Source organism: Pleuronectes platessa, chromosome 10 (genome assembly GCF_947347685.1).
Source record: "Pleuronectes platessa chromosome 10, fPlePla1.1, whole genome shotgun sequence".
NCBI classification, from domain to species: Eukaryota; Metazoa; Chordata; class Actinopteri; order Pleuronectiformes; family Pleuronectidae; genus Pleuronectes; species Pleuronectes platessa.
This window is the reverse complement of record NC_070635.1, coordinates 2406728-2430954: the sequence shown is the minus strand read 5'-3', so window position 1 is coordinate 2430954 and position 24227 is coordinate 2406728. Positions and strand designations below refer to the sequence as shown.

General features: G+C 43.5%; 1 protein-coding gene across 3 annotated transcripts in view; it reads right to left on the bottom strand.

The window, feature by feature from the left end:
* Window positions 1-264: 264 nt before the first annotated feature.
* dgkb (diacylglycerol kinase, beta) overlaps window positions 265-24227 on the bottom strand; it is a 49093-nt gene continuing 25130 nt past the window's right edge. For all 3 annotated transcript variants that reach the window (XM_053432792.1, XM_053432793.1, XM_053432794.1), the window contains 6 exons: window positions 18435-18499; window positions 8036-8126; window positions 6888-7083; window positions 2013-2133; window positions 1839-1899; window positions 265-372 (listed from right to left, as the gene is read on the bottom strand). In XM_053432792.1, the coding sequence (XP_053288767.1) occupies window positions 265-372; window positions 1839-1899; window positions 2013-2133; window positions 6888-7083; window positions 8036-8126; window positions 18435-18499 (642 nt within the window). The remainder of the gene's footprint in view (window positions 373-1838; window positions 1900-2012; window positions 2134-6887; window positions 7084-8035; window positions 8127-18434; window positions 18500-24227) is intronic.

Genomic DNA, 24227 nt, shown 5'->3' with positions numbered 1-24227 from the left:
CGGTATTTTCGGAGCTAAACTACACAACACACGGTAGATCGAAGCGTCCTAAAGACACCTCGTCCCCCGGATGGAACCAGGACGTCTCACCGAGGTCTCCATGCTGCAGGCAACACACACTGAACCGACAGTCTGCTACTGTACGCTGGGAAATCAAACAGGCATCGACGACCCGTTTCACCAACGGGCCGAGTGGAGGTCCACTTGGTGACCGCTGCTCCGCGTGGAGCTCGGGACGACTCAAAGGTCTCGGACCGCGGCCGGTCAGTCTTTGCTCTCGGCGTGCGTCCTCCTGATGACGGAGGAGAAGAAGCTCCGGCCCTGTGGCGCCCCGATCAGCATGGGGGCCTGGTTCTTGTGGACGATCTCAATCTGGTGTGAGGAGGGATCAGAATGGAGAGTTTAGTTTGGTGCTGACGGACACACGGTGAAGAATAAGGCAGAGTCACACCCGCAGAAAGTACATGAAGAAACCAGGAATGTCCACAAACCAGTTGATGCTCCTGTTAACTATGATTCTAAAAGCATCGCCTGGTTCACGGACAAGTCTTTACTTCTTTATTTTTAGGAAACAGAAGAATTTCCTGAATCTGAGCCACCACCGACCGACTGCTTCACTCCATCAGACCGAGGAGTGGAGCTCTCATCTCCTCTCAGCTGAGGCTCTGTCACACTTTTTGTTAAATTGTATTCACTACTGCAGGACTTGTAAACATGTGTGTTTGGACTGTGTTGATGCCGGTGGTTGAGCTACAGGAAGTGAAGACCGGCTGCAGACCTGCTGAGGCCTCGGGCTCAACTGTAGAACCATCGTGATGATCGCAGGTCGTGTCGCTTAAAATCTGATGCTTGTCTATTTGAAGTGTTATGGTACAGGACCCCCTAAAAGGTAATAGCACTCCAGTGCCGCAATGCCACAAATAGACGAGCATTAAATTCAAGCGATGACTGGTTTTCACAAACAGAAGCTCATGGACTCCTACATCCATGACTTGACTGCACCATGTTGTGGTTGTGGTTGTTGTTTTTCCCATGCGGCTTGTGTAGTTGTGTCTTCTGTTATTGTTCTTGTGTGAGACCTTCAAAATGATCCTCACCAACAAACACGTGAGGTAATTACCAACAAGACTTTAACCTTCCAGCTGTTCCCGGTTCTGTTTCAGATCTGTTTATCAAAGAGACAGTTACGTGTCATATGTGACTTCAAAAAATGCAAATGAGTTGATGGTGTTAAATATGCATGTCGAGGAACCAAGACGCATTTGCATAGTTGTTGTTAATAATTAGTAGGATGACATCCCATTTAATCTCTAGTGTTTTTTTATGAGCATTTACCAGGTCAACTGATTCAGCTGGGTCGTACAGTATGAACATCTCACTGTGGAAATCACTGCCGCTCAGAGACGTGTTGTCAGATCCTAACTTTGCTCGGTGCAGATACAAGAGCACTCGGGCGGCTCCTTGTTTTGTCATGCACTCGGTTTCTTTAGCTTCCGTATGTAAATGTGTGCAGCACTTCATCTGCAGCCGTGTTGTAATTAAAGCTACACACGACGGCAATCAACACAAACCGAGTGAGTTTCATTTGGAAAAACTTGGAGAGAGAGAAAACACTTGTGGAGGTTCACGAGTGAGACGTTGACGTTAAGCAAATTAGAAGAAGTGACGCATGCTTCATTAAGTGTTTGTGGATTATCTGTGGAGGAACAGGTAGAAAGAACAGAACTGTCTTATTTTGAAATCATTCCTTCCAGACCAAAATGAACTCCTTCTCCACCAGCGAGGAGGTTATGTTTCCACCCCTGTGCACGTGTCTGGAAGTAGATTTGACAGCTTACTGTGCAGGGAGTCTGCATCCAGGGCTCCCCATCAATCTGCATCGGGAGAGATTTACTGGTTCTGCAAGTGACGAGAGGAAACATCATGTCAGTGGAAACGTATTAAACCACAATCTGTGTAAGAACCTCACATATGTTGGACAGGAAGTGATGCACACACACTCCTGCACCGACCTGATGGTCACGGAGGAGCACTGGGCCAGACGCCGGCCTGCGCTCTTCAGGCCCGTGTAGATCTGACCCATCTCCATGGCTCCTTCCAGACCCACCACCTCCAGCAACTGGTCAGACAGGTCTGAAAAACACACACACACACACGCACACACACACAATGTATGCGTCTGAAATGTATGCACGTTAAAGACATTAATAACTTCAAAGCAGGGTTTTACACAGATGTTGTGATGATTCAGAAAGAAAAGATGAAATCTGCTGTGTTACGGCTGCAAAGGAGATAATGAACCCAGAGATATAATATCAACACAAGGAAATATTAAAAGAAAACGATATGTTCAAAGTAAACAGAATTTCTACAGCGTAACAGTCTTTCACTCACAGTTTATGAATTGAAATTGCAGGGACAGAAAACGATTACAGGACAGTTGAATTTGTTTAAACATCAGTGAGATATATTGTGATGTGGTTTACTGGGAGCAGAGCTGATGATTAAATATCAAATTAAAGCAACATGTATGTTCATGTATGTTAAAAAGAAAGGACGGGGAAGGAAAGAAGAAAGTGAAGGAGGATAAAAGACGACTTCAGAGACATTTAACATTCGCTGGTTAATAAACGGGAGAAATGGCATCAAGAAAAAAACAAGCTACAAAACAGAACAGTTATTAATTAGATTGCAACCGGCAAACGCAGAGCAATCTTCTGATCATATAATTATTAATTTCTCTTGTTTTGCAGTTATGAGCATTGATTTCGCCCCTGCTGGAAGCCCCGTGTCACGCAGGGCCCATCTGCCTCCGACTCTCCATCGACTCGTCCCTCCACAGATTAAGAAGCTGCTGCCTCGCTGTCGGGGGGGGGGGGGGGGGACTCGCTCTAATTGAAACTCAGACCCAGTTCCAGGCGGCGGGTTGCGTGCGGGCGAGTTAGCTCTCTGTCCCCGGTGCTGCTCAGCCGCTGTCAGGTCTCCTGACCGCGTGTCGTAGCTCATGTTGTCGTGTTGCTGTTGTCGTGATTTGTTGTCGTGATGTGTTGTTGTCGCTGCCAAGCTGTGGTGTCCATCTGTCTCCATGGTGATGGACACGCGTCTGTCCCGATCTGAGAGCTGGACTGTGAGTGCGCTGCTTTCCAGGGTCGGAGTGGAGCGGCGTGTGTACACACACACAGCAGACCTCTTGACACTGGGCTTTAAAGCTGCTCCCCCCCCCCCCCCTCCCCTTTCAGGACTTCTCACGTTAACGCAAACAGCTCACACAGACCCACACTGACACAGATGATGGACGGCGTCACTACTGCGTTAGGGCTGCCTCGTTGCCCCGGGGATACAAAGACACAATATTCCCAGTGCTCAGTGTGGGAACCAGCAGAGAGCTTCATGCTGGAGGAGCCACGAGGTTCTACAGCCTGTGAGATAAATCTAAACACAGCTAAATGTTTCTGTCCTGCAGGTTCTGGGTTTAATTATTAACTTTCAGATGAATCTTCACTCACAATATTTGACTATTTGAACAATCTCACTGTCTCAGATAACATCTACTGGTTCCATGAAATCTGTCCTATCGGCCGGAGCGTTCCTCTTATCAGCTTCACACTCTGTGTGTGTGTTGTTAACGGCTCAGGGAACAGCATTAATGGATTAAGTGCAATTTAGACACACAATAAAGGTTCACGTGTAATAAACAGACGAGCAGCACTCGTTTTACTACGTCCTCGGATAAACTAGAGTAGAGACCAGCAACCTGCAGCATCTCATGATCAGATTATTGTTATTTCACAACATTGGACTGACTGAGACATTAAAAGGGAGACACAACAACATTCAGAGAATCACTTCCTCTTTAGCAAATCGTCTTCTAAGTAAAAGCACAACATTTGATCTTTAGAAGCTGAATTACAGAGCTTTATTTTGAAATAAAGTTTTCTGTTTATAAAAATATCTTTGTTGAAAGCCAGGGTCAATGGTGATCAATTAAATACAAATAATGTTAAAATGATCTAGAATTTCCTAAAGTGCAGACAGATGATTTCAAAACAATTCAGATTTCATTAATTTTCTATTTTTATCTTTTATCACCAGCTATTATTTCTCATATAAGTGGATCAAATGAAACACCAGGAACAATAAAAAAAAACAAAAAAAACAGACTCATCCAAATATAGAATCCCAGTGTTTACCGTCCCAACATAAACTGGGATAGAACCCGAGTCACCTGACTGTTTACACCAGGAGGAGGTTGAATTATTAACACACAAGATAAGCAGCTGGCGGCCAAACACACAAAACACCCGACGCTTAACAATCACACTCATCTGCCTCGCCCGAGCGATGACAGCCATAAACACACACACACACACACACACACACACAAGACGCCGTGACGTGTCGTCCATATGGGACTCTAACCCACGAGGCCCTGTGGCTCTCCCGTCACAGGGCGGGACGAGAGCGGAGGAGTAAAAGGAGAGAGAGAGAGAGAGAGAGAGAGAGAGAGAGAGAGAGAGAGAGAGAGAGAGCGAGAGGGAGCAGATCAGCTGAAAGTTAAACTAAAGAGGGATTGCCGGAAGATGAAGGCAGGTGTGTGTGTGTGTGTATGTGTGTGTGTGTGTGTGTGTGGAGGCCTGATCGTCCAATGGCAGCTTCACGAGGGGCTTGTCAGGGGGCATCAGTCCCGAGAATCAACCCCCTCCACCCACGTATCACCCCCCCACCCCACCCCCCCACCCTGAAACCTCAGTCCCATTCTAAATAATTCACTCCTCAGCCAGTCCCTTCCACCTGAGGGGCTTGTCTCCTGGCGTCACCAGCGGGACGATTTAACAGCTCCCGAAAGGTCAGGGCTTTTTCTTTTTTTTTTTCTTCCTTCATGTCCCAGCCACCCACTCACCTCCACACACAGACACGCACACACTCCACACACAGACACACACAATTCCTGCCAGCAGTTTGATCCATGCAACGTGCTGCACGGTTCCCCCTCTGGACTAATGCACTCCCGTGTTTACCTCTAAATACGACGTTCTTTTGCTCTGACAAGTTGGGCCGCTCACCTTGGGGGCACCTTCAACAAAGAACGTCCACACACACACACACAGACACACACACATGCACAGACACACACACATGCACTCAGTCACACGTCAATAAACGCACACAGATGGGTACGTACCCACAAGGAGACACAGTGGCACACAAAGACACTTCCCACTAACACTAAGTGCCTTCCCAGGTTCGGACTGTCGCCTATTTTTTTTTTTTTAAACCGTCAACACCAAACTGATTGATTTTTGTTCAGGCATTAATGGAGCTTTGAATTGATCAGTGTCCCGCAGTGCGTCCTCATCTGTCCCACAATGCACCTGGCTGACGGACACATTATCCCATTAGAGAAGTTATAAGCATCTAAATGTGCAGAGGTGTTTGTCAGGACATGTTTTGTTTTTGGATTCCTCAGTTTTTAAAGAGTTAATGCAACAAACTGAATAATATCAGGAAGCAGAAAAAGGAAAAACCCTCGTGGGCAGCTTCCCAGAGACGTGTTTTTTTCCAACCAGTCATGTTCTGACCAGTGAAGTCTCACCGGGGATCGACCGGCACGTCCGAGCATCACTGACTCGTCATGTTTGAATCCCGACACTGATCGTAACATCCACTTCAGCCCCGAGCACAAACACAGCATCGCAGCAGGAAACCTCCAAACAGACGGAACCGTGGAAAAATAAAAGATAAAACACAGAGAAATCTAAAAAACAATAGAAGCAGTCCATTTGGGAGAAGAGAGAAATATATTAAAACACATTTATTTTACACTCGTTTCTCCTGATTTAGATTTTAAACGTCAGATTTATAGTTGTCATCCCGTGTCGTGTATATTGTGTGAATATTGTGTGTCTTATATGCTGAAATCGAGTGATCTTTGACATTTGGACCGACTCAACATATTGAGGCCCATATGCTTAACCCGAGTTCGACATATGGACATGCTGACATGTGCTAATTAGCACTAAACACAGAGCAGCTGAGGCTGACGGGTGTTTTAATCATTTGGTCGTAAACCAAACAAAGGGAAGAATCAAAGATTTTGACCTGCAGCTGGAGTCAGAGGAAAAATCAACAAAGTCTCTAACGTTCCATCTTTTCAGGCACGTGAGATTTTTCCACTGGTTAAAGGAACATATTGAGTTGATGGTGGAGGAAGATGAAAAGTCAGGAGATCATCACAATGATCAGGATTTTATCTCCTGGGTGTAAATCCACAGTTTTCCTGATCCCCCCTTCACGAGGCTCCCACCATTTCACCAGTGGACTCACCCTGCTCCGTTCATTCATGTATTCCCAGTGACGCTCTTCCTTTTGACCTAAATGGATTCAGGGGTTTGCCCGACACCCCCCCTGAAGTCCTCTCCTATTAGCTTAGCCCGTCCACTGCCGCCCCCCCCCCCCACACACACACACACCACTAACACACAGGTGACGGCTCCAAACACTGACGTGTCTCTTCTTTGCAAACAAAAAGCTGCTTCGCGATGAGTCACCTTGTCGTCGGTGAAATATTCATGTGCTCGAGAAAAAAGTTTCGCCCCAAAGTTCAGTCTGTGATGATGTGTCTCATAGGAGCAAGGACACACACAGGGCTTTAGAGAGAGAGAGAGAGGGACGCCCACTGTCAGACCTGCTTAATCCAATTTATTAATCCAGTCCAACTGCACAAACCACCATCAAACACATCCAGAGCCTGGAAAGTGCTGCTATTTCACAGTGGGTCAGGATTTTAGACTTTTGGAAAAGAGGCTTTTAACAGCTCTAAATACTTCATATTAACATGGGGGGGGGGGGGGGGGGTCCTCTCTGTACAGCCTGTGATTCTTGATTACCTTGAACTGCAAACATGAGCTCTTTGGGGTCGACCAGCGGCGTCCTCTTGTCCTGGCCCTTCTTCGCGCCCCTTCGGTGTCCCCGTCTCTTCTTGCTCTCGCCCCACAGGTTGGACCCGCCGTGCATGCTGGGAATGTTGAGAATGGCGATGCCTTCCAGGGAGATGCTGGTGAGGTCCAGAGTTACACCGTCACACTGTGAGAGAAGAAACAAAGTTCAAAGATAGAAGTTTGGTGGAGAAGATGCAGAATACAACAATTCAGGTCATTTAATGAAGCCTGGATCTAGATCTGAACCTGAGTCTGTCTCTGTAGCTGTTGTCACACACGACTCAGGTGTGCACGTTGCCCTTTCACACCTGCAGCACACACCCACAGATCCGCTTGTTGTTCTCAGCTTCTGAAAATACTCTTGTGTATGCCGGTGGTTTGGAGTCTGCTGAAGGTTTGTTCCGACTGATTTGGACATTTGTGTTTCAGCTCATCCTGGGTCGTGTTTAAAAGTGTGAAGACTTCCTCTGTGCAGGTTTCATCAGGTAATTTAACACCCGTTCATGTTGTCTCAGCTGAAGAGAGTCCAGCAGAACCACCCAGCCTTATGATACAAGGATAATATTTAAACTAGTGGCTTTTAAACCCGCCTGGATCTGTCCTCACCTCGGCTCCGGCTCCAACACTAATTAATAAAGAGCTGTACAGTGTGTGGACGGCTCTGAGAAGGGGGAAGATGAATTGTATAGACACCATCTTCATTATCACTCAATATCACACGCAGCGGGGTCATGTAGGGCTAATTACCTGTGTGTTGAACTGAGGTTCAGTGAGAAGCGGGTGGGGAGAAGCACAGATAGCCTTCACCCATCAACACTTTGTCTGGGTGAATTGGAAACTAGTATAAATTTTGGGCTATTTATGGAACAATGGTTGACCAGAATAATTTCCAGAAGCACCATTATTCCTCTCGGGGCTTTTCACATTCACTCGAATCCTCGTTATAAAACAAAGAATGCTTCTCTGCGTTGGATTCCCGTGATGATAATAATAATAATAATAATAATAATAAAACGATACAAACACAAGCAGGGACTTGTTCTTTGTTCTGTTCCCGTGTCCACAAACATAAAAAACACACAAACGGTTTGATTTACCTCCACCTCCAGAAAGTCGTGGAGCTTCTTACACGTGGCCGAGAAGGTCTCCGAAGTGCCGAACTCAAAGTACCACAGCTTGTTCTTTGTTCTGAAAAAGACAAGACAGCAGGAACTGCAATGGGACCGAGAAGAGAGCAAACACGGGCGTTTCTTTGTTCCCCCCCCCCCCCCCCACATCAAAATCTCAAAGTCTCCTCTTAGTGCTGAGTGAGAGGAAAAATGAAAGAAGCAGCAGCAGACTCTTCTGTACAAGGTGTATTTATGTTTGAGAAGAAAAAACACAGGAAATACACCTCTAACGTCTAATGTCATTAATCTCCACAGAATATAATGTGCTTCATTAATCACATATTGAAGCCTGATGATGAATCTAGCGCCGGTGGAGGAGGGAACTGAGGGTGGTCACCGGGTACCGATGCCCGACATTAGGGCCCTGCGAGGGGGGTAAGAGGGTCGTCTAGCTGCCCCTGCAATTAACAGAGGACTGGGGTGCTGCTCCCCGGGCCTCCTCCAGCACACGCTCCCATTACCGAGGCCGGTGATGGACGACCTTGCAGGGGCGAGTCACCATCTGTCCGAGTCCTGCTCACGTCCTCTCACGGCTGAGAGATTCAAACACACGTTGCTTTTTTCTTGGTCTAATATTGTTTTTATTTGTATTAGTAAGTGCAGCAGTTTGGTGTCTGAGGTCGTGCTAATCATGCAAAACAGACATAATGTGGAATATATAGCATTTCACACATTAAATATATTAATTAATTATTAATTTTACAGTCACGATTGACTTTTGCTCTTTCAAAGTGAAGGAACACGTCCTATAACGTCATCAAGGAGTTTTCTCATTACATTTCCAAATTACTCCTTAAGCAAGTTTTTTTTATTATCTCAAAAAAGCACAGATCTTGGCTACTTTCTATAAAAGACAGTCACCAGTATGGTTCTTCAAGTGGGACGCTGGTTTTTCCTTACACAACCACAACTCTTCAACTCACTAAAGCCAGGTTTCCACTGGATGAACTTTGTGAGATTTGACCACAGGGACCAGGGTCTAAGCTGAGAAATAGTTTTAACTTAAAAACGTCCCTGCTCAGGAGATAGAACTTAACTTCAGGAACCTTTGGGTTCTACAGCAATGAACCTGCCTGATTGGTTGAGTAGTCCAGTGTTTAATTGCAGCGTCACTCTCCAACACAGTTTGTGCATATGTCAGATTTTTTACGATAAGGATTCATTAATTAATTTCAGGGAAATCTGTGAATAAACACCTGATCCTGCAACGTTAAAGAGAAAAACTAAATTCCTGCATCAGCTCCTGGATCAGTTCCTTCACATCCTCCGTCCCATCATTCATAGCTTTTGTATAATCCGGCTGATAAACAACCCAAATAACCAACAACCAAACAAAGGGGACAGGAGGTAAAAAACAATCTTCTTATGCTGACTGTTCTCTCCTTTAAATCTATCACTCATATCTGTTTCTCATAAGAGAGAAGAGTGCAGGTTAATTCTATACAGAAGCACAGGTCCCAGATGGATTTCTATCTTTCCAACAAGCAACAGACGATTTATCTCAAAGCTTCAAGGGCTAGAAAAAAAAAAAAACTGAGAACAGCAACAACAGTGCTGACATGCAGAAGTGAAAAGGGTAAAAAATGTCCCTCTGTTAGCTGGAATCAAAGCACTACAAGGAGGACGTATTAGTATAAGCAGAGTAACAATCACTGAATTATTGATTTCCTCATTAGGACTTTTGTCAGGACCATTTAGCCACTTTATAAATGAGCTTTCATTAGGGTACTTGCAAGGTAGCTCAACTCACAGTTGATTTATAATGTGCAACCTGGTCAATAGCAGAGGGAGGTGGGAAGAGGCAGGAGGGCGACAGGGCCGTGCAGCCGAGGAGGCTTCTTCTTCACAACAACACGTCCTCACGTCTCCGCAGTCGGGACAAACCCAGGAGGACGAGCACAGGAGGACAGGAGGACAGGAGGACAGGAGGACAGGAGGACAGGAGGTCAGGGGCATTTTGCAAACAGGCAAATGAAGGCGGCTACTTTGAAAAGCGCATTCAAAACCCGTGGCTGGGGACTGATGGAGAGAGCGAAGCCGCATATTATGAAAAGTATTTGGATCCTCGCACTCTTTGTTGTTTTAGGTGCATACAAAATAAATGGAAAGACATGAGTACACGGTGAAAAAGGGTTGAGTTGGTTCATGGGGGAAATGAACTGAAGCAAAGTTCTGCACGAATTAAACTGTTAAAATACCGGAGATTTGTGCTTCAGACTTCAGAAACCTCTGATTCTCATAAAGTTTACAAGCTGACCTCTTTCTAGGAGATCTCCGGTTTTACAGTACAGCAAAGGAAACTGCACTCGGGTCAACCGGAGCCAAAAGCAGGAAAAGTGAAGCACCTTAAAAGAACCGATCGAGATGAAGAGACAACATCTGACCGTCCTGTCGATTCCCACCACTTAACCTAACAAGCGCTCCATGGCAACAAATCACCTCCTGTCCCTGTTCATTAGGTAATTAGGAGCATCTCATTGGCTGGATCGGATTCTCGTCTGTTATCTGCCGACTGATGCTGAACTCTGGGCTCATCCCACAGGCCGACCGCGAGCAGGGTCTTCAGCAGCGGCCCGGCCCGCCCCAGGATTGATAGGGAGTCCATTTGAGTAACATGATACTTTAAAGGTGGATCAGGAGGAACCTTACTTTATGGTAAGTGCAATAAAAGTGAACATAAAGTGTCAATTTCCCTAAAATGTTGGCCGACGTCAAGCTTCCTTCCAGGAGCGTCTCAGAACTTTCATTCATTAAATCTCCAGTAAGCGATTTTGAGTTTTCATGAATAAAAGCTGCTTCTCTCACTAAAGTTCCCCAAGTGGCCACACGGCCTCGGTTGTGATTGTAGCTGCAGTGTATCGATGCAAAGTGCACTGCAATAATAACTATAGCGGTGTGCTGTGCATGTGAGATCGGCTGGAGAAGTGGCAGCTGCCGGGGGAAAAGAACAACACTGGCTCGGGTTTCCAGAGCCACTGAGGAGTCATTTACTGGATTTGCACAAACAAATGATGATATGACACCGAGAGAAGAGCGTGGACACAAAGTGTGTGGCTAACAGGCAAAAAACACACAACGAGGTTAATAAAACCATCACAAACCAAAAGACCTCGACTTCGACTTCATATAAAAAGGATGTGAAGCGAATGAGGGAGTGCCTGAAACCTGTATTCTCTCAATTGACCACCAGAGGGCGACTACATTTCTATACCTAATCTTACGTAAAGATGGACAAGACTACTGCCAAGAACTGAAGCTAAAGCCTGTTGATCGCCACCTGGTGGCTGCCTGCTGTATAGGTCATAAATCCCACCTCCTCCATGTTAATGGATGGGAGAAGGACCAAACTAAAGACAAAGAATATATGATATAAAATTGAGGTGAAAGGTTATTATTGAAAGATGAGACTGACTCCCTATTGTTCAAGCATGTGTATCAATGGGACCTCGATACTGTGGCTCCACCCCACTATAGAGCGAATGGGTCGGGGGGGCCTTGCTACCTCCAGCTCCATCCCCCGATCACTGCTGCACAGACTCTGACTGTAATAGATAATGTCTCTATCTGGGATACTTTAGCTTCATTTCTGTTTTTCTTTACTCTCTCAAGCTTTAGTTTCAGGTTTTAGAAGATGAGAGTCAACTAAACCATAAAGCACTGGAGGCATTGGAGCCTGGACGCCGTGTGATTGAAACACCATCCAATGGGTGCAGGTCTCAGGTGGGAGTGCTCTCAGGCAGGCTCCACGGTTACTGCTGGCGTTTGACAAAATGCCGAACTCACGGCTGGAGAACAGCAGCTCACAAGCCACTGGGTGATGTCACAGTTACCACTTGGCTGGACATCAGGAAGACAGATGTGTCTCAAACAGTGAGACACTGAACCATGTTCATCGAGCCTGCGCTGTCCGGTCAGCGTATTAAAAGGACGTCAGAGACAATAAGCTCCAGTGTAGCGTCACTGTCCTGAGGCCACAGCACCTTCAGCTGCTCCGTCCACTGGACAAACCGAGCGCCCGGCACAGCACCATTGATTTTTTTTTTCTTCTCCCCACTGACACTTAATCTAACCCACGATGATCTACGACCTTATTTTCACACTAATTCCTTCTTGATCAGAGGTGATAAATATCACATTGACATAACCAACTCTGTGCATTGCATCAACGCACTGTTTTGTTTAACATGACACCGCCTGGAGCGCGCCGACTCCGCCTGGCAGTTTGAGGAATGAGCCCGGTCGCGTCGTCTTGCCTTCAGAGACGCAGCGAGCAGGTTTGAAAAATGTATTTCTCTTTTTTCCTGTAGTGTTTTTTTTGTAGCTACCGATGCGAGAAATAAAACCTCCAACATCTTTAGGAAGAAATCAAACGACTGAAGAACTGGTTCGATTTCTGCCCGTTACAAAGACACGAGAACAGAACAAACCTGAAGATATGTGAAGTAAACAACAAAACCAGAGCATCATAAAGTCGAAATGATAATTATTTCTCACACTGTACCATATATCGATTCCAACTTTCACTTTAGGGATTTGTTTGACACCTGACATGATGTTATCTAAGCTACGGTGATAATTAACGATTTTGTTATTGTTTACGTGAGCTGAGAGGTGTTTAAGCGACGTGTTTATCTGAGGTCTGACACCTCCAGCAGCTCATCAGCGAGAAGTTTCTTTAGCTTCGACAGTGAGACTCAGTCGGTGGTGGCTCTTCACAGCCTTCTCAAGAGTTCTCAGGCGCTAGCGCTCTTTAGCGGGTCCCACACGTCATCTGTTACAAAAACACTGTTAAATCTTATTGTGAAGGCGCCCCCCAGTGGTCACAGTTTGTATGACGGAAGCAAAGGTGCAAGTCGGAGATGAGGTGGATGTAGAGGACGACAAGAGTCACATTCAGAGGAGTTTGTTGTGCTTACAGTAAAAGTTAAAGATGACAATTGGACAAGGTCATTAATACACAATATCTAAAACATTAATATTGCAGCAAACTAATTGGACATGACAACTTTCTTTGCTTTTCTTTTCGGAGGACACAAAGTTTACTTCTGATGTGTGACTTCTTTTCTTATATTCATGGATTTGCTGCATGGATACAAAATGTGGATGTGCTGTATAATTGAATAAGACTTAAGCTGTAGGCGTCACTTTGTTGAGAACACAAAGGCAGATGATTAAAGATTTAACTCATAATCTTTAATCATGTGTTTGTCATTGTCAGAACTGATTTGAACCAAAACCAAGATCTTTATCTTTACCTAAGCAATTCGATTTTGTCTCTATAAGCAGACATGCAGCTGTTAAAACAACCTTAACAGTGTGTGTAAAGACAAACAACGTATGTGGTTGTTCAGGTTTGACGGCATTTTGTGCTTTTTGCAAACACAATTCTGCTCATTTTCTAAACGTATTCATATTTCTTCCATTAGCTTTTGCTCAGGGCAAATATCATGATCTCTACATACATATTGTAAATTAAATCTAAAAATGTTTATATTATATCATTGACATTGTTTTCTTTTTCCGCTGAGCCCTACTACTGAACGTGCAGAGTCCTGTGTGTAGATGAGATTGTGTGTGTGTGTGTGTGTGTGTGTGTGTGTGTGTGTGTGTTCCCACTGAGCAGGGGACAGGGCCACAGGTGAGATCCCTCTAAATTACACACAAGTGATCATTAATTATAGATGACACTTTGGTCACATAAACGATTTCATCTTTAAATGAGGTCTGAGGGCGGCCGCTGCTGAGGTCCACCATGCCCGTGTGTGTGTGTGTGTGTGTGTGTGTGTGTGTGTGTGTGTGTGTGTGTGTGTGTAAATGAGTGCGAGTGCATGTGTAATTTAGAACCACATCACCTGTGGCCCCGTTGCCAGCTCGGCAGGGAAACACACACACACACACACACACACGTGTACATGCGAGCGCACACATTAGCCCGGTTGTGTTGATGGGTGCGCGTGTGTTGGTGAATCTGGCGGCCCCATCGCAGAGCTTTGATGAACACACTCATTATGCTAAAGAGTTGCTCCATGCCTGGGCTTCCCTGTGCCTTCAGGAAAGGTTAACTCGGGCTGGTTACACAGCACAGCGAGAGGCTGTGGGCGCACGGGGGCAGAGCGGCTCTGAAGGAGCGCGCTCACGGTGTTAGATGTCTCAAGACCCAAAATAGATCTGGGTATGCAGAGCAAATATCATGGGAACATCAAGGTGCCACCACTGATGCGGCAGAATGAAAACATCGCACACGAGGCCACGGCAGCTTCTAATGTCCTAACACAGACGTCTCCCCACAGATGTTATCTAATGTGCGTGGAAACTCTGAATTCAGTTTATCTGGTGAGGAATCATCTTTTATTTCACTGTAACACTTGTTTTGTGTTAAAATATATATATAACTTGATTTCAAAGCTTTCCTCTTCCTCTAATCACGTAATAACACATTTTAATTGTGATTCATCGACCAATTACCAGACAAGAATGACACCGTTAATTAACCACCAGACCTGAATCATGGACGTTTCCAATGTGCCGAAGGGGGCAGGGCTTCCTCCACGAGTGGTGTCACTGCTCCATGACATTAATTAACTGTGTGCTCACTCGCCGGCTCTCAGGGTCGACTGAGCCGCGACTGTACAAGCTGCTCAACCAGTCACTGATGTTCTACAGGCACGGTTCACAACGTAAATGTTAATATTTTAAACAAATGCCTTGATTGAAACATTTTTAATTTCACTTTTGAACTTTGGAGATTGTCCAACATGTTTGTTTACAACAGCGTTAGGAGTTGTTTGTATTTTGCCTCTGCACCAGCGACATCTAGTGGCCGGAGGTATTATGTTTTCAGGTTTTTTCCGTCTGTCACATTCTTGTGAACACGATATCTCAAAAACGCCGGAGGGGAATTTTCTCGAAGTTTGGTACAAATGTTCAGTCAGACGCAAAGATGAACCGATTCCATTTTGGTGGTTGAAGGTCAAAGTTCAAGGACATTGTGAGGTCACTGTGCAAAAGGAATGAAACTAAACTGTAAATGTGTTTTGAAGATTCAATAACAAATTTTCGGTGTTTTACCAATTAGGACCTGAATCGAAAGTGAAACAAGGATCAGAAAACGTCCCTCTCCAGTTTAATTTCCGTATATATAAACAATAGGAATATTTCAGATAACTCATCTGATCTGGAACATAAATCCAGCCTGGTGTCTGAAGTCTTTGTGAGAGGGAGTTTCTTTTCATCCTGGATGATTCTACACCTCACCATTTATGTTCAGTGCCAACATTCACTGCCAATGCAGGAAGTAATGTGTCCTATATCTAGTGAGGTGGAAAGCAAGGTTGTGGAGAGTGGGTGTGCGACACACAGACACACACAAACACACACACAAACTGAAAACTGGTTATCGGGATCACAGAGAAGTCGTGTGTGGCTCATGATTTAACAATCCGAAGGTCAAAGAAACAGAGATAAAGTAATACAAATATAAACGGAATACAACAAAAACAAACTTCTTAATTTTCCCATCCCTCCGTCTTTCTATTCCTCTCCTTCCTCCCCCCCCCCCCAGGTCAGAGATTAGTGTGTAATTACATGAGAGCTCAGCAAAAAACACATAGTGTATTTTAACAAGGCGACCGAGGAGGAGTGGCGACGGGGGAGGAGGTGGCGCTCCCCTCGTCACGGGCCGACTGATTGTCTGCTTTTAATCCTCGACCTCATTATCACCTCCAGGTCCGGCAGTGGCAGTAAATGAATCTATCTGCCGAGTGTCAAATCTTCACACCTTCAGCCTGGTAATCACCCCAAGGTGCAAATACAGAAGACGGATAGAAAGAAGGGAGACGGGAGACAGAGAGCGTGGCCGCTGCATTTCATCAGCAAAATCCTCTGCTCCCATAATTAACAAAAGCTACACGATGTTGTTTGGTTGGTAATTAAAGCTGATTAAATATTCAGTTTCTTTTAAGGTCAAACTGTGACAAAATGTAAAGATTTGGTTCATGTGAGACGTTACTGCTGCCAGATTCAAATCTAATCGTTCAATATTTGACATTTGTCCTTTTGCGATTGTGTCTTTTATGATAATTTGTAGATTTATTCTATTTAACGCATAATGTCTGAATATTTGATACAATATTTGATTATTTACCGACACTGCATTTCCTATTTTTTACGTTTTATATATCTATTGGGGATCAAATGAGATAAAATAAAACTCTATTGATCCCAAACTGAGGAAATTCACTTACTACAGCAGCAGATATTCAAAATAAGGTAAACAAGAGAATAAACAATAAAACAAAAGATTAAGAGATAAGAATGAAATAAAACTACAGATGATATGAACATCATACACGATCATAATCGATTGTACTTGAGTAACGTGCAGCGGAAAAGAATGATTGTAAGTTGTAAAATAGATTTGTGCGTTAGTATTGAAATACACATAGGTATAAATGTATATTAGATTGTAAGGCATGAAAATATATATGTGTGTATAAATCCACCATAGTATACTAAATAACAGTATATTATACATGTGTAACCATCTCAAGATGTAAGTATATATTTATATACACTTTAATTTTCACAATAAGAGGTTAACATTTCGAATAAAACTATTCTATAACTAAGGCCAAGGATGTAGTCAGCTGTGTATCTAAAGATGTTGAGAAGTAAAATACAGAATTATGATTTATAATGACTGAGTCTAAGAATCAGTACATTACTTATCCATTAATTTAAGTATCGAAAACCAAAATATACAGTAATTCCAGTGCATTGCTGTAGTAAATGAGTTTTATGCAGTTTTTTAACTAATCAACAATTTCCAGTTGTCGTTAATCTCCTCATTCATTCCAGTGACAAAGACCTTTCGACCTGTTACTGTTGAAATATAAAATATTCTCCCTGAGACGAGCGGCACTTTGCTTCCAGTGTCACCAGAGTTCCTGAGAGAGAAGCTTCCGGCTGCAGGAAAATGACTCGGTGATAAGTTGCGATAGAGACGACTTCCAATGGACACGAGCCCCTCGGACAAATCCAACAAAATCTGTGCTACCTTGAAAAACTATAATCATGCATTATTGAATTGGCAAGGAGAGTGTGTAATAGAGAGATCCTAAACCCATTCCCCCTCCTGAATTATTAACGGGATTCAAATAACAGACAGAATAATTTTCTTAAAATATCTCAATCATTTTTCACAGAGGCTTAAAAAACGGGGGTAAAACAACAGAGTGTGTGTCCGGAGTGACCGGATCTGAGCCGAGAGGGAAAAGTGTCCATCAGCACCGAGTGGGAAAGTGCCGCCATGTTGGAATAACTCAACTCTCTCTTTGTTGACTGTGTATATATATGTATAAATATATGGTTGAGGATTTAATTGGTTATTTGGTGATATAAAAACGTGATGAAACTTCGAGATTGACCTCAAAGACCAACTGGTGTTTGAAATCCAAACCGTGGCTCCAAACCACGACCACTCCTCCTCTGGTCCCAAATATTGACAAAAGCACAAAATGGCGGCCCCCATGTGAGTTTCTCTGGCTTCATTTTGGCACAGCAGGCGGTAGTGTAGTATATAAACACTACATGGAGGGATTGAGAAACTCATTTTCTGTATCTCGTGCTCTTTGGCGTCTTGTAACCATCATATCACACGTTCGTCCCCGTCTCGTCACTTCGGACCGTCTCTCTGGTGCACACGCGTGTTCAAGCCGTGAGCAGCAGGAGGACAGTTGGCTAAACGCTGCACTGAGGCCGGGGTAAAATATGATAATGAGTACAAATGGGATCATGAGGACGCCGTGTGTGTGTCATCACTCTGACTGATCCACGATGTCAAACTAGCCAAGCAAATTCAATTAGGCTCGCAATTACTCCCCGGCGCTAGTGGAGACATATCGGAGACGTTAAATATTGATGGAAACATAGATGCCACATTTGCTCTTCTCCAAAGGTGAACACATCTCCTCGAGGTAATCACCGATGCTAAATGTGACGCTCGTCAATTGGTCCTGCTGAGCTGCAGCTAGCTGTCCACAGCAGCGTGTCCTGAGGACGCTGAGGTCCAGCACATGCAGGGAAGGTTTGTTCAGAATGATTTCAATTTCTTTAAATCTTTATTTGTTATTATTCTCCATTTATTCCCACCATTGGTTTAAAAACAAGTTTGAAATTACAGCAAAAAATTGGGGGATCAAATTCCTAGATTTTCGATTCTGAAGAAGTTTTTCAGGGATAAATTAAAAATATCTAGATTTGTGCAAATACTTGGTTCATATATTATCATTTGTATATTAATGAAAAAGAAGCCGACACACAAACGTACCTGCTGTTGAACTTCTCGGGATGTTTCTCCCTCATGACGTGGAAGCGATGTGCAATGGAGGCATCCTGAAAGACAAAAGCTGATATTTATTAAAAAGGGACAATAACAACGCAAATATTCAAACATTAGTTTCTCTCATATGAGGTAATCGTGACCTTTGACCCCTCAAATCTGAGCAGTTCATTTCCAAGAGGCCTTAAGCAAGTTTCTCGAGGTCACAGTGACCTTGACCTTTGACCACCCAATTCTAAATCAATCAATCTATGAATCTAAGGGAACATTTTGATCAAGTTTTAACAGATTCTGTCGTTTTGTTTTTAAGACACTGCGTTCAAAAAGCAAAAGATTCTCCTGGAGGTTTTCCTGAGATGTTGTGTTCACAATGAACAACTGAGCGACCCTGTTGTTTGATCACCAAAATCAAATCACATCAAGGAAAAGTTCAACCTGGCGTTTGAAGAAGATATGAAGAAATTCCTTCAAGGCGTTCTTGAGATATCTTGTTCATAACTATAGGATGGACAACCCGACAAAAATAAAGCCTCCAAAGCCAGTATGACCATTTTTATGATGTGCTATTCAGTTATAAATATGTTCTTTCCACAACTATAGTGTTTCCCATCCAGGTGGAGCTCTTTCTTATCGACTCCCCCCCCCCCGTGTGTCCCCCTGAGAGTCTTTCTGTGAGATTGAGAGATCCGTGTGGAGGAGGTGGCAGCAGGTTGATCCCGGGCTGGAGAGGTATCGACAGAAAAGCCTGATGAACAGCACGCCGCCTCCACACGGGCTAATTAATTAAACGCACTGCGAGTAATCACAGCTCCCGACTCACCTACAGGATGCTGCAGACGCCAAGGCAACCAAGTTGTTTTCTCCCTCCCTCCCTCCCTCTCTTTCCCTATATGTCACTCGACCTCTCTCTCACCCTGCCTCTCTCTGTGCGGGACCCGGGGCAGAGCGTGCAGCCACGTCGGAGTCGTGGTGTTAAGACGATGCAGCTCATGTTAGGTGCGTTAGCGTGGTGTGACTGACGGAGACGCCGCACCAGTGTATCAACACCATCTCAGGCTGGGAAGACTGTGATGGAGTACTCGAGCGTGAACTCGTAGCATCAGGTGTATTTATAGTGATGTACAGACGCCGCACGGCTCCACTTAAACAGAACCAGGACTTGGACAGTGTTGTGTGATGAGGGAAATTAGATCAAGAATTCGAGTTCAGAGAGAAACTGCTGAAATGCTCACAGCAAACAAAACCAGTTTTAATCTTAACATATGGTCTTTGAATAATGTTTAAGGACACAGCAGAAAATTCTTAAATCGTTCCTGGATGAGTTTAGAAAAGAATCTTATCCTGAATCTAAATAAATCATTCAATAACAAATTGGATTATATTAAAATACAATTGTCAAAGAATATAAGAATAATAGAAGGTCGGCTGTGGCTGAGGGTAGAGTGGTCGTCCTCCAACCTGAAGGTCGGCGGTTCGATCCCCAGTCTGAACCATCTGCATGCCGAAGTGTCCTTGGGCAAGATGCTGAACCCTGAATGGCCCCCCATAGAATAACACAAGTGCTGCAAGTAGATGCAGTGTATGAATGTGTGTGTGAATGGGTGAATGTGAAACTGTAATGTAAAGAGCTTTGAGTGGTCCACTATACCAATATACCAATATAAATCTCTACAGTAAAATCAGATCAGTAGTTCTTGTGCAATCCTGAAGACAAATGGAAAAAAAAAGCGATGAAGTAAGATTATCAATACCAGGAGTAAACGTCCGTGATCGTATATCATCAGTTTATATATTGATTCAGATTACATGACCCCAGGTGGAGCGTTAATCATCAAGTACTAATGATGCGTCTGTACGATTGGATTTAAAGTATTTAGATATGAATCTAATTCTCTGCAAAACAAGGCAGTTTTTGTTTCTAATAAACAATAACTTTAGGAACACAGCATGCGTAGATCTACATAAACTGTAGATCAGCTTTGTCATAAAGATTCACCGGATTTTTGTCAACAGATTTTCTCAAGGGGCAAAAGTGACGCTAAGATTTCCTTTAATTTCCACTTCTAAGTCGTTTCCAACAGGAAAACGTCGACAGGCTCTTTGTGGAAAAAAGACAAACACATGAAAGTTGTGCAGCTCAAGAAAGAGTTGGGGGAAGTTGATCCAAACTTTTCCTTTTGGTGGTGGTGGTGGGGGGGGGGGGGGGGCTTGTTCCTCTCCTCCCTCCACTGAAGCAATCTGTTTTGACCCGCTCCGGTTTGAGTGGCACCGTTGAAACAGCACCTACAGGGAGGACCCCCTGCTAGCTCTCTGTACAGAAATTTAGCAGAAGCCAAAAAGAGGAAAATCAATGGCGCTCCTCTTGATGTCTCTTCAAGACGCTGTAAGCAGAAGACCAAAAGAATCCTCCACGATCCCCGCAGACCCGCCTCACGCCTCCACTACGAGCCGGAGAGGTGAGATGATGGATGCATCTGAGAGGCGGCATCTTGATTTTTCTAACAAACAGGACAATAGCTGCAAACAAGAGAGCAGGAGCGAGGGAAGGTTGTCTCCCCTTTGGTTTGGGCTCTATTATCTGAGATCTGTACAAGTGCAGCTGCAGCTTTGCAACAGTAAACAGTGATTTCAAGCAACTCAGAGTGGATCCAGCAGCGTGTTGTTCTGCAGTGATGCTGCGCTGCAAAGATTCAAGCTGCAGAGATTCAAGCTGCAGAGATTCAAGCTGCAGAGATTCAAGCTGCAGAGACGCCCAAACGCTGCCTTCAGGTGGAAATCAACATTAAAAATATGTGATATGTAAAACTGATGAATCTGTGTTGAGATATAAAACACAAACTATCACTTATTATCTTCGTTTATAACCATAAAAAAATTGAAATCATTAATTTAAGCAAGTGCTTTATGAGATATGATCCTTTAAAAAACTAAATGCGTATAATCAATCTGTGATTTACACAGTTTAATACAACAATAACAAGGCAAGTGGATTTTTAAGAGATTACTGAAAGTTTTATCAGAAAGTATTTATTGCCAGATAGGTTTACACCTACAAGGAATTTGCCCTGGTTATTGGTGCATACAATGAACATAGAAACATAAAAACACAATAAATACAACACACATAAGAAAAGCAATAAAAAGAAACAATATATATTTACCTCTTATTTACTCCCTTTTTCTAATATTTATACAAAGAAACATTTATTTAGACATAAACATATCTAAATAAAATATATATAATAGATAAAAGATATAAACAGTGAACAGTGTCAGATTGCAATATGCAATGTAATGCAGTATAATATAATATAATGTGTTAATTTAACCCACCCTTGAGGTTTTGGGGCGGAATAAAAGTCAGAGTCAGGTGGGGGTCCCGGGCCTTGTTGATAAGGCAAACGTGTGTTAAAAAGAATTCTGTAACAACATTAACACTCTCTTGTTGTTTTGGTTTTAATGACTGAATTTCCTTTAAAATCCTGGAGTAGTTTGGTTCCTCTCTCGGATTAAATGAGCAAACTTTGCCACTCGAGCTTGTTTACAGCGTCTGAACTGAAAATCCCCCAGTGAGGAGATGTTACCTCGTTTCAGCTCGAGAGGTTGTTGCTCGAGTCGAGCTCAAGAGTTCAGTTTTCAACATCTGCAAATACATTTTAATGAGATTTCGGGAAAATGTGAATTCTGCTGTTTCTCAACACATGATAGACAAAATAACAGAGCCTGGTCTGGATCTTTCAACTGCATCACATGATCTTCTTCATCGGCAGATTGAGTTTGTCCAGATGTCAGAGTTACAGATGTTTGAATCCCAATCTTTCCTGAAAAGTGGATGTACATGTTTGTTTTGGAGAGAAACTCCATCGAGTGTGAGCGAAAGCCTGAGAACAGCTGCTTAAAGGACCTCGTGGTCACTGTCAGTTTTAAAGTGAGAATATTATAACCTTTAAAACATCTGGAGCCTGGTTGTGTAATATTAAAAAACAAAACCATGAAACCTGAACGTTCAGCGACACCAACACACGTCTTCCAGCCTTGACCTCCTCGCGGCACCGGGACGTCTTCATCTCTCTCTCTCTCTCTCTCCCTCTCTCCCCCTAGCTGGCCTCAAATAATTACCAATGTAAAAATCTGGCACCCAAATTAATACAGGACATGTGTAATGTCCTCTCATAGCTCAAAGTTTAGTCCAATTATGAGTGGGCCCCAGCGGTTTGATGTGCCTTTCACCACAGGGGAGAGTAATGGCTTTGACAGGAGGGCCAGGGTCGTTAGGGCGACTGACTGCATTATGGTAGTGGAGCGTGCTCAGTGATTAGTTCTGTCTCTCACCCTGGGCCCTGATTGAGATCATTACACTTCACGTCACTTCCACATCCTCCCAAAGGGATGGCGCCATTAATTCTCCGTCCGAAACGGGGCCGTGGCAGATGCTGAGGTTAGAATCGCCCCTTTTTTGGATGGGGGGGGGGAGAATCACTTGATCTGTGGGATTTGAATCAATTAGAAATTTTAGGTTTTACTGTAAATATTTCAGATTGTCAGCGAGGATTTGAGTCTGGTATCAGAGGAGTGAGACACAGATTGAAACTTGACTTCAGACTCGACTCTGCTGATCTTTCGCTTTCTCCGACGGCGTCATTACAGAAACAATCTGCTGCACATCTGCATAATCTCTGAGGTAATTATTAGCTTGACTTGTCGCATAATCTTTATTGTAATTTTTTTTTTTTTTACACAGAATTCGATGCCAACAAAATATTATATCACACTTAAATCCATAGAGAGATCAAAGTCTCCTTAATCCCCAACAAACAACTTCATTTGTCATCATCACGCCGGCTGGGCACTAATCCCTCACACAGCAAACAGGGGATGTAACGACTTCCTCAGCCCCACGGGACAAAGAGGTTTTATCTTCATATAAAAACACAAGTTTGGCTCAGCAACAAGGAATCAACTGGTCTCTTTAAAGGAAAGGTCGTAACCCGAAGGTCTAAGGTTCAAACACTGCATATCTGTTTTCTTTTTAATTCAATAATGTTATTTTTCCTTGAGGCCCAATAACTGTGCTTCAGATTTGCTTCCTCAATATAAAGTCTGTTAGTTTTAAATATACCAGTGCAGTGTCTGTTCTGAACCTGCCAGTTTGGAATGGGTTGTTTTCTTGGCCTGTGCTGGTTGAAACTGTGAAAGTTCAGTGAAGCTCGACTGGTCACAACATTATTGAAACGTGTAATACGTCCCAATTGCACCATAATCAACACTGAACTTCCTTGAGCTGGGAACAATAAACATATAAAGTATGAAGTTGTTTAGAAGAAAGGTTCTTAAGATATAAGAGACACATACAGACAGTTTCCATCAATCACAAAAACTCCACAGCACTCCTAGTGGTCAGAAAACATCTTCGGGAAACCTGGATTTATAATAGTTCTACCGTGATTAACTAAATTCATTTCTCCAGCTAATTAAGTTTGGGAGAGGGTTCAGCCAAAGGTCAAGGTGAATAAAGAGATCATCAGAATAACACATTTTAGAATATCTATCTATCTATAGTCAATGTATATATGAATTTTAAGTTTTTCCATATTTTGTCTATTTTCTCACAGTTATAAGTATTGTATGTTTACTTTTTATTACCTATAATATTATAATACTAATAGTGATTATATTTCTGACTGCCCCCTTGCTGCTGTAACATTTCCTTGTTGGGGAACTAAGATGATCTGATCCTATCTGATCTGATCTGGATCCGATCACAACAACTACACTTGATCC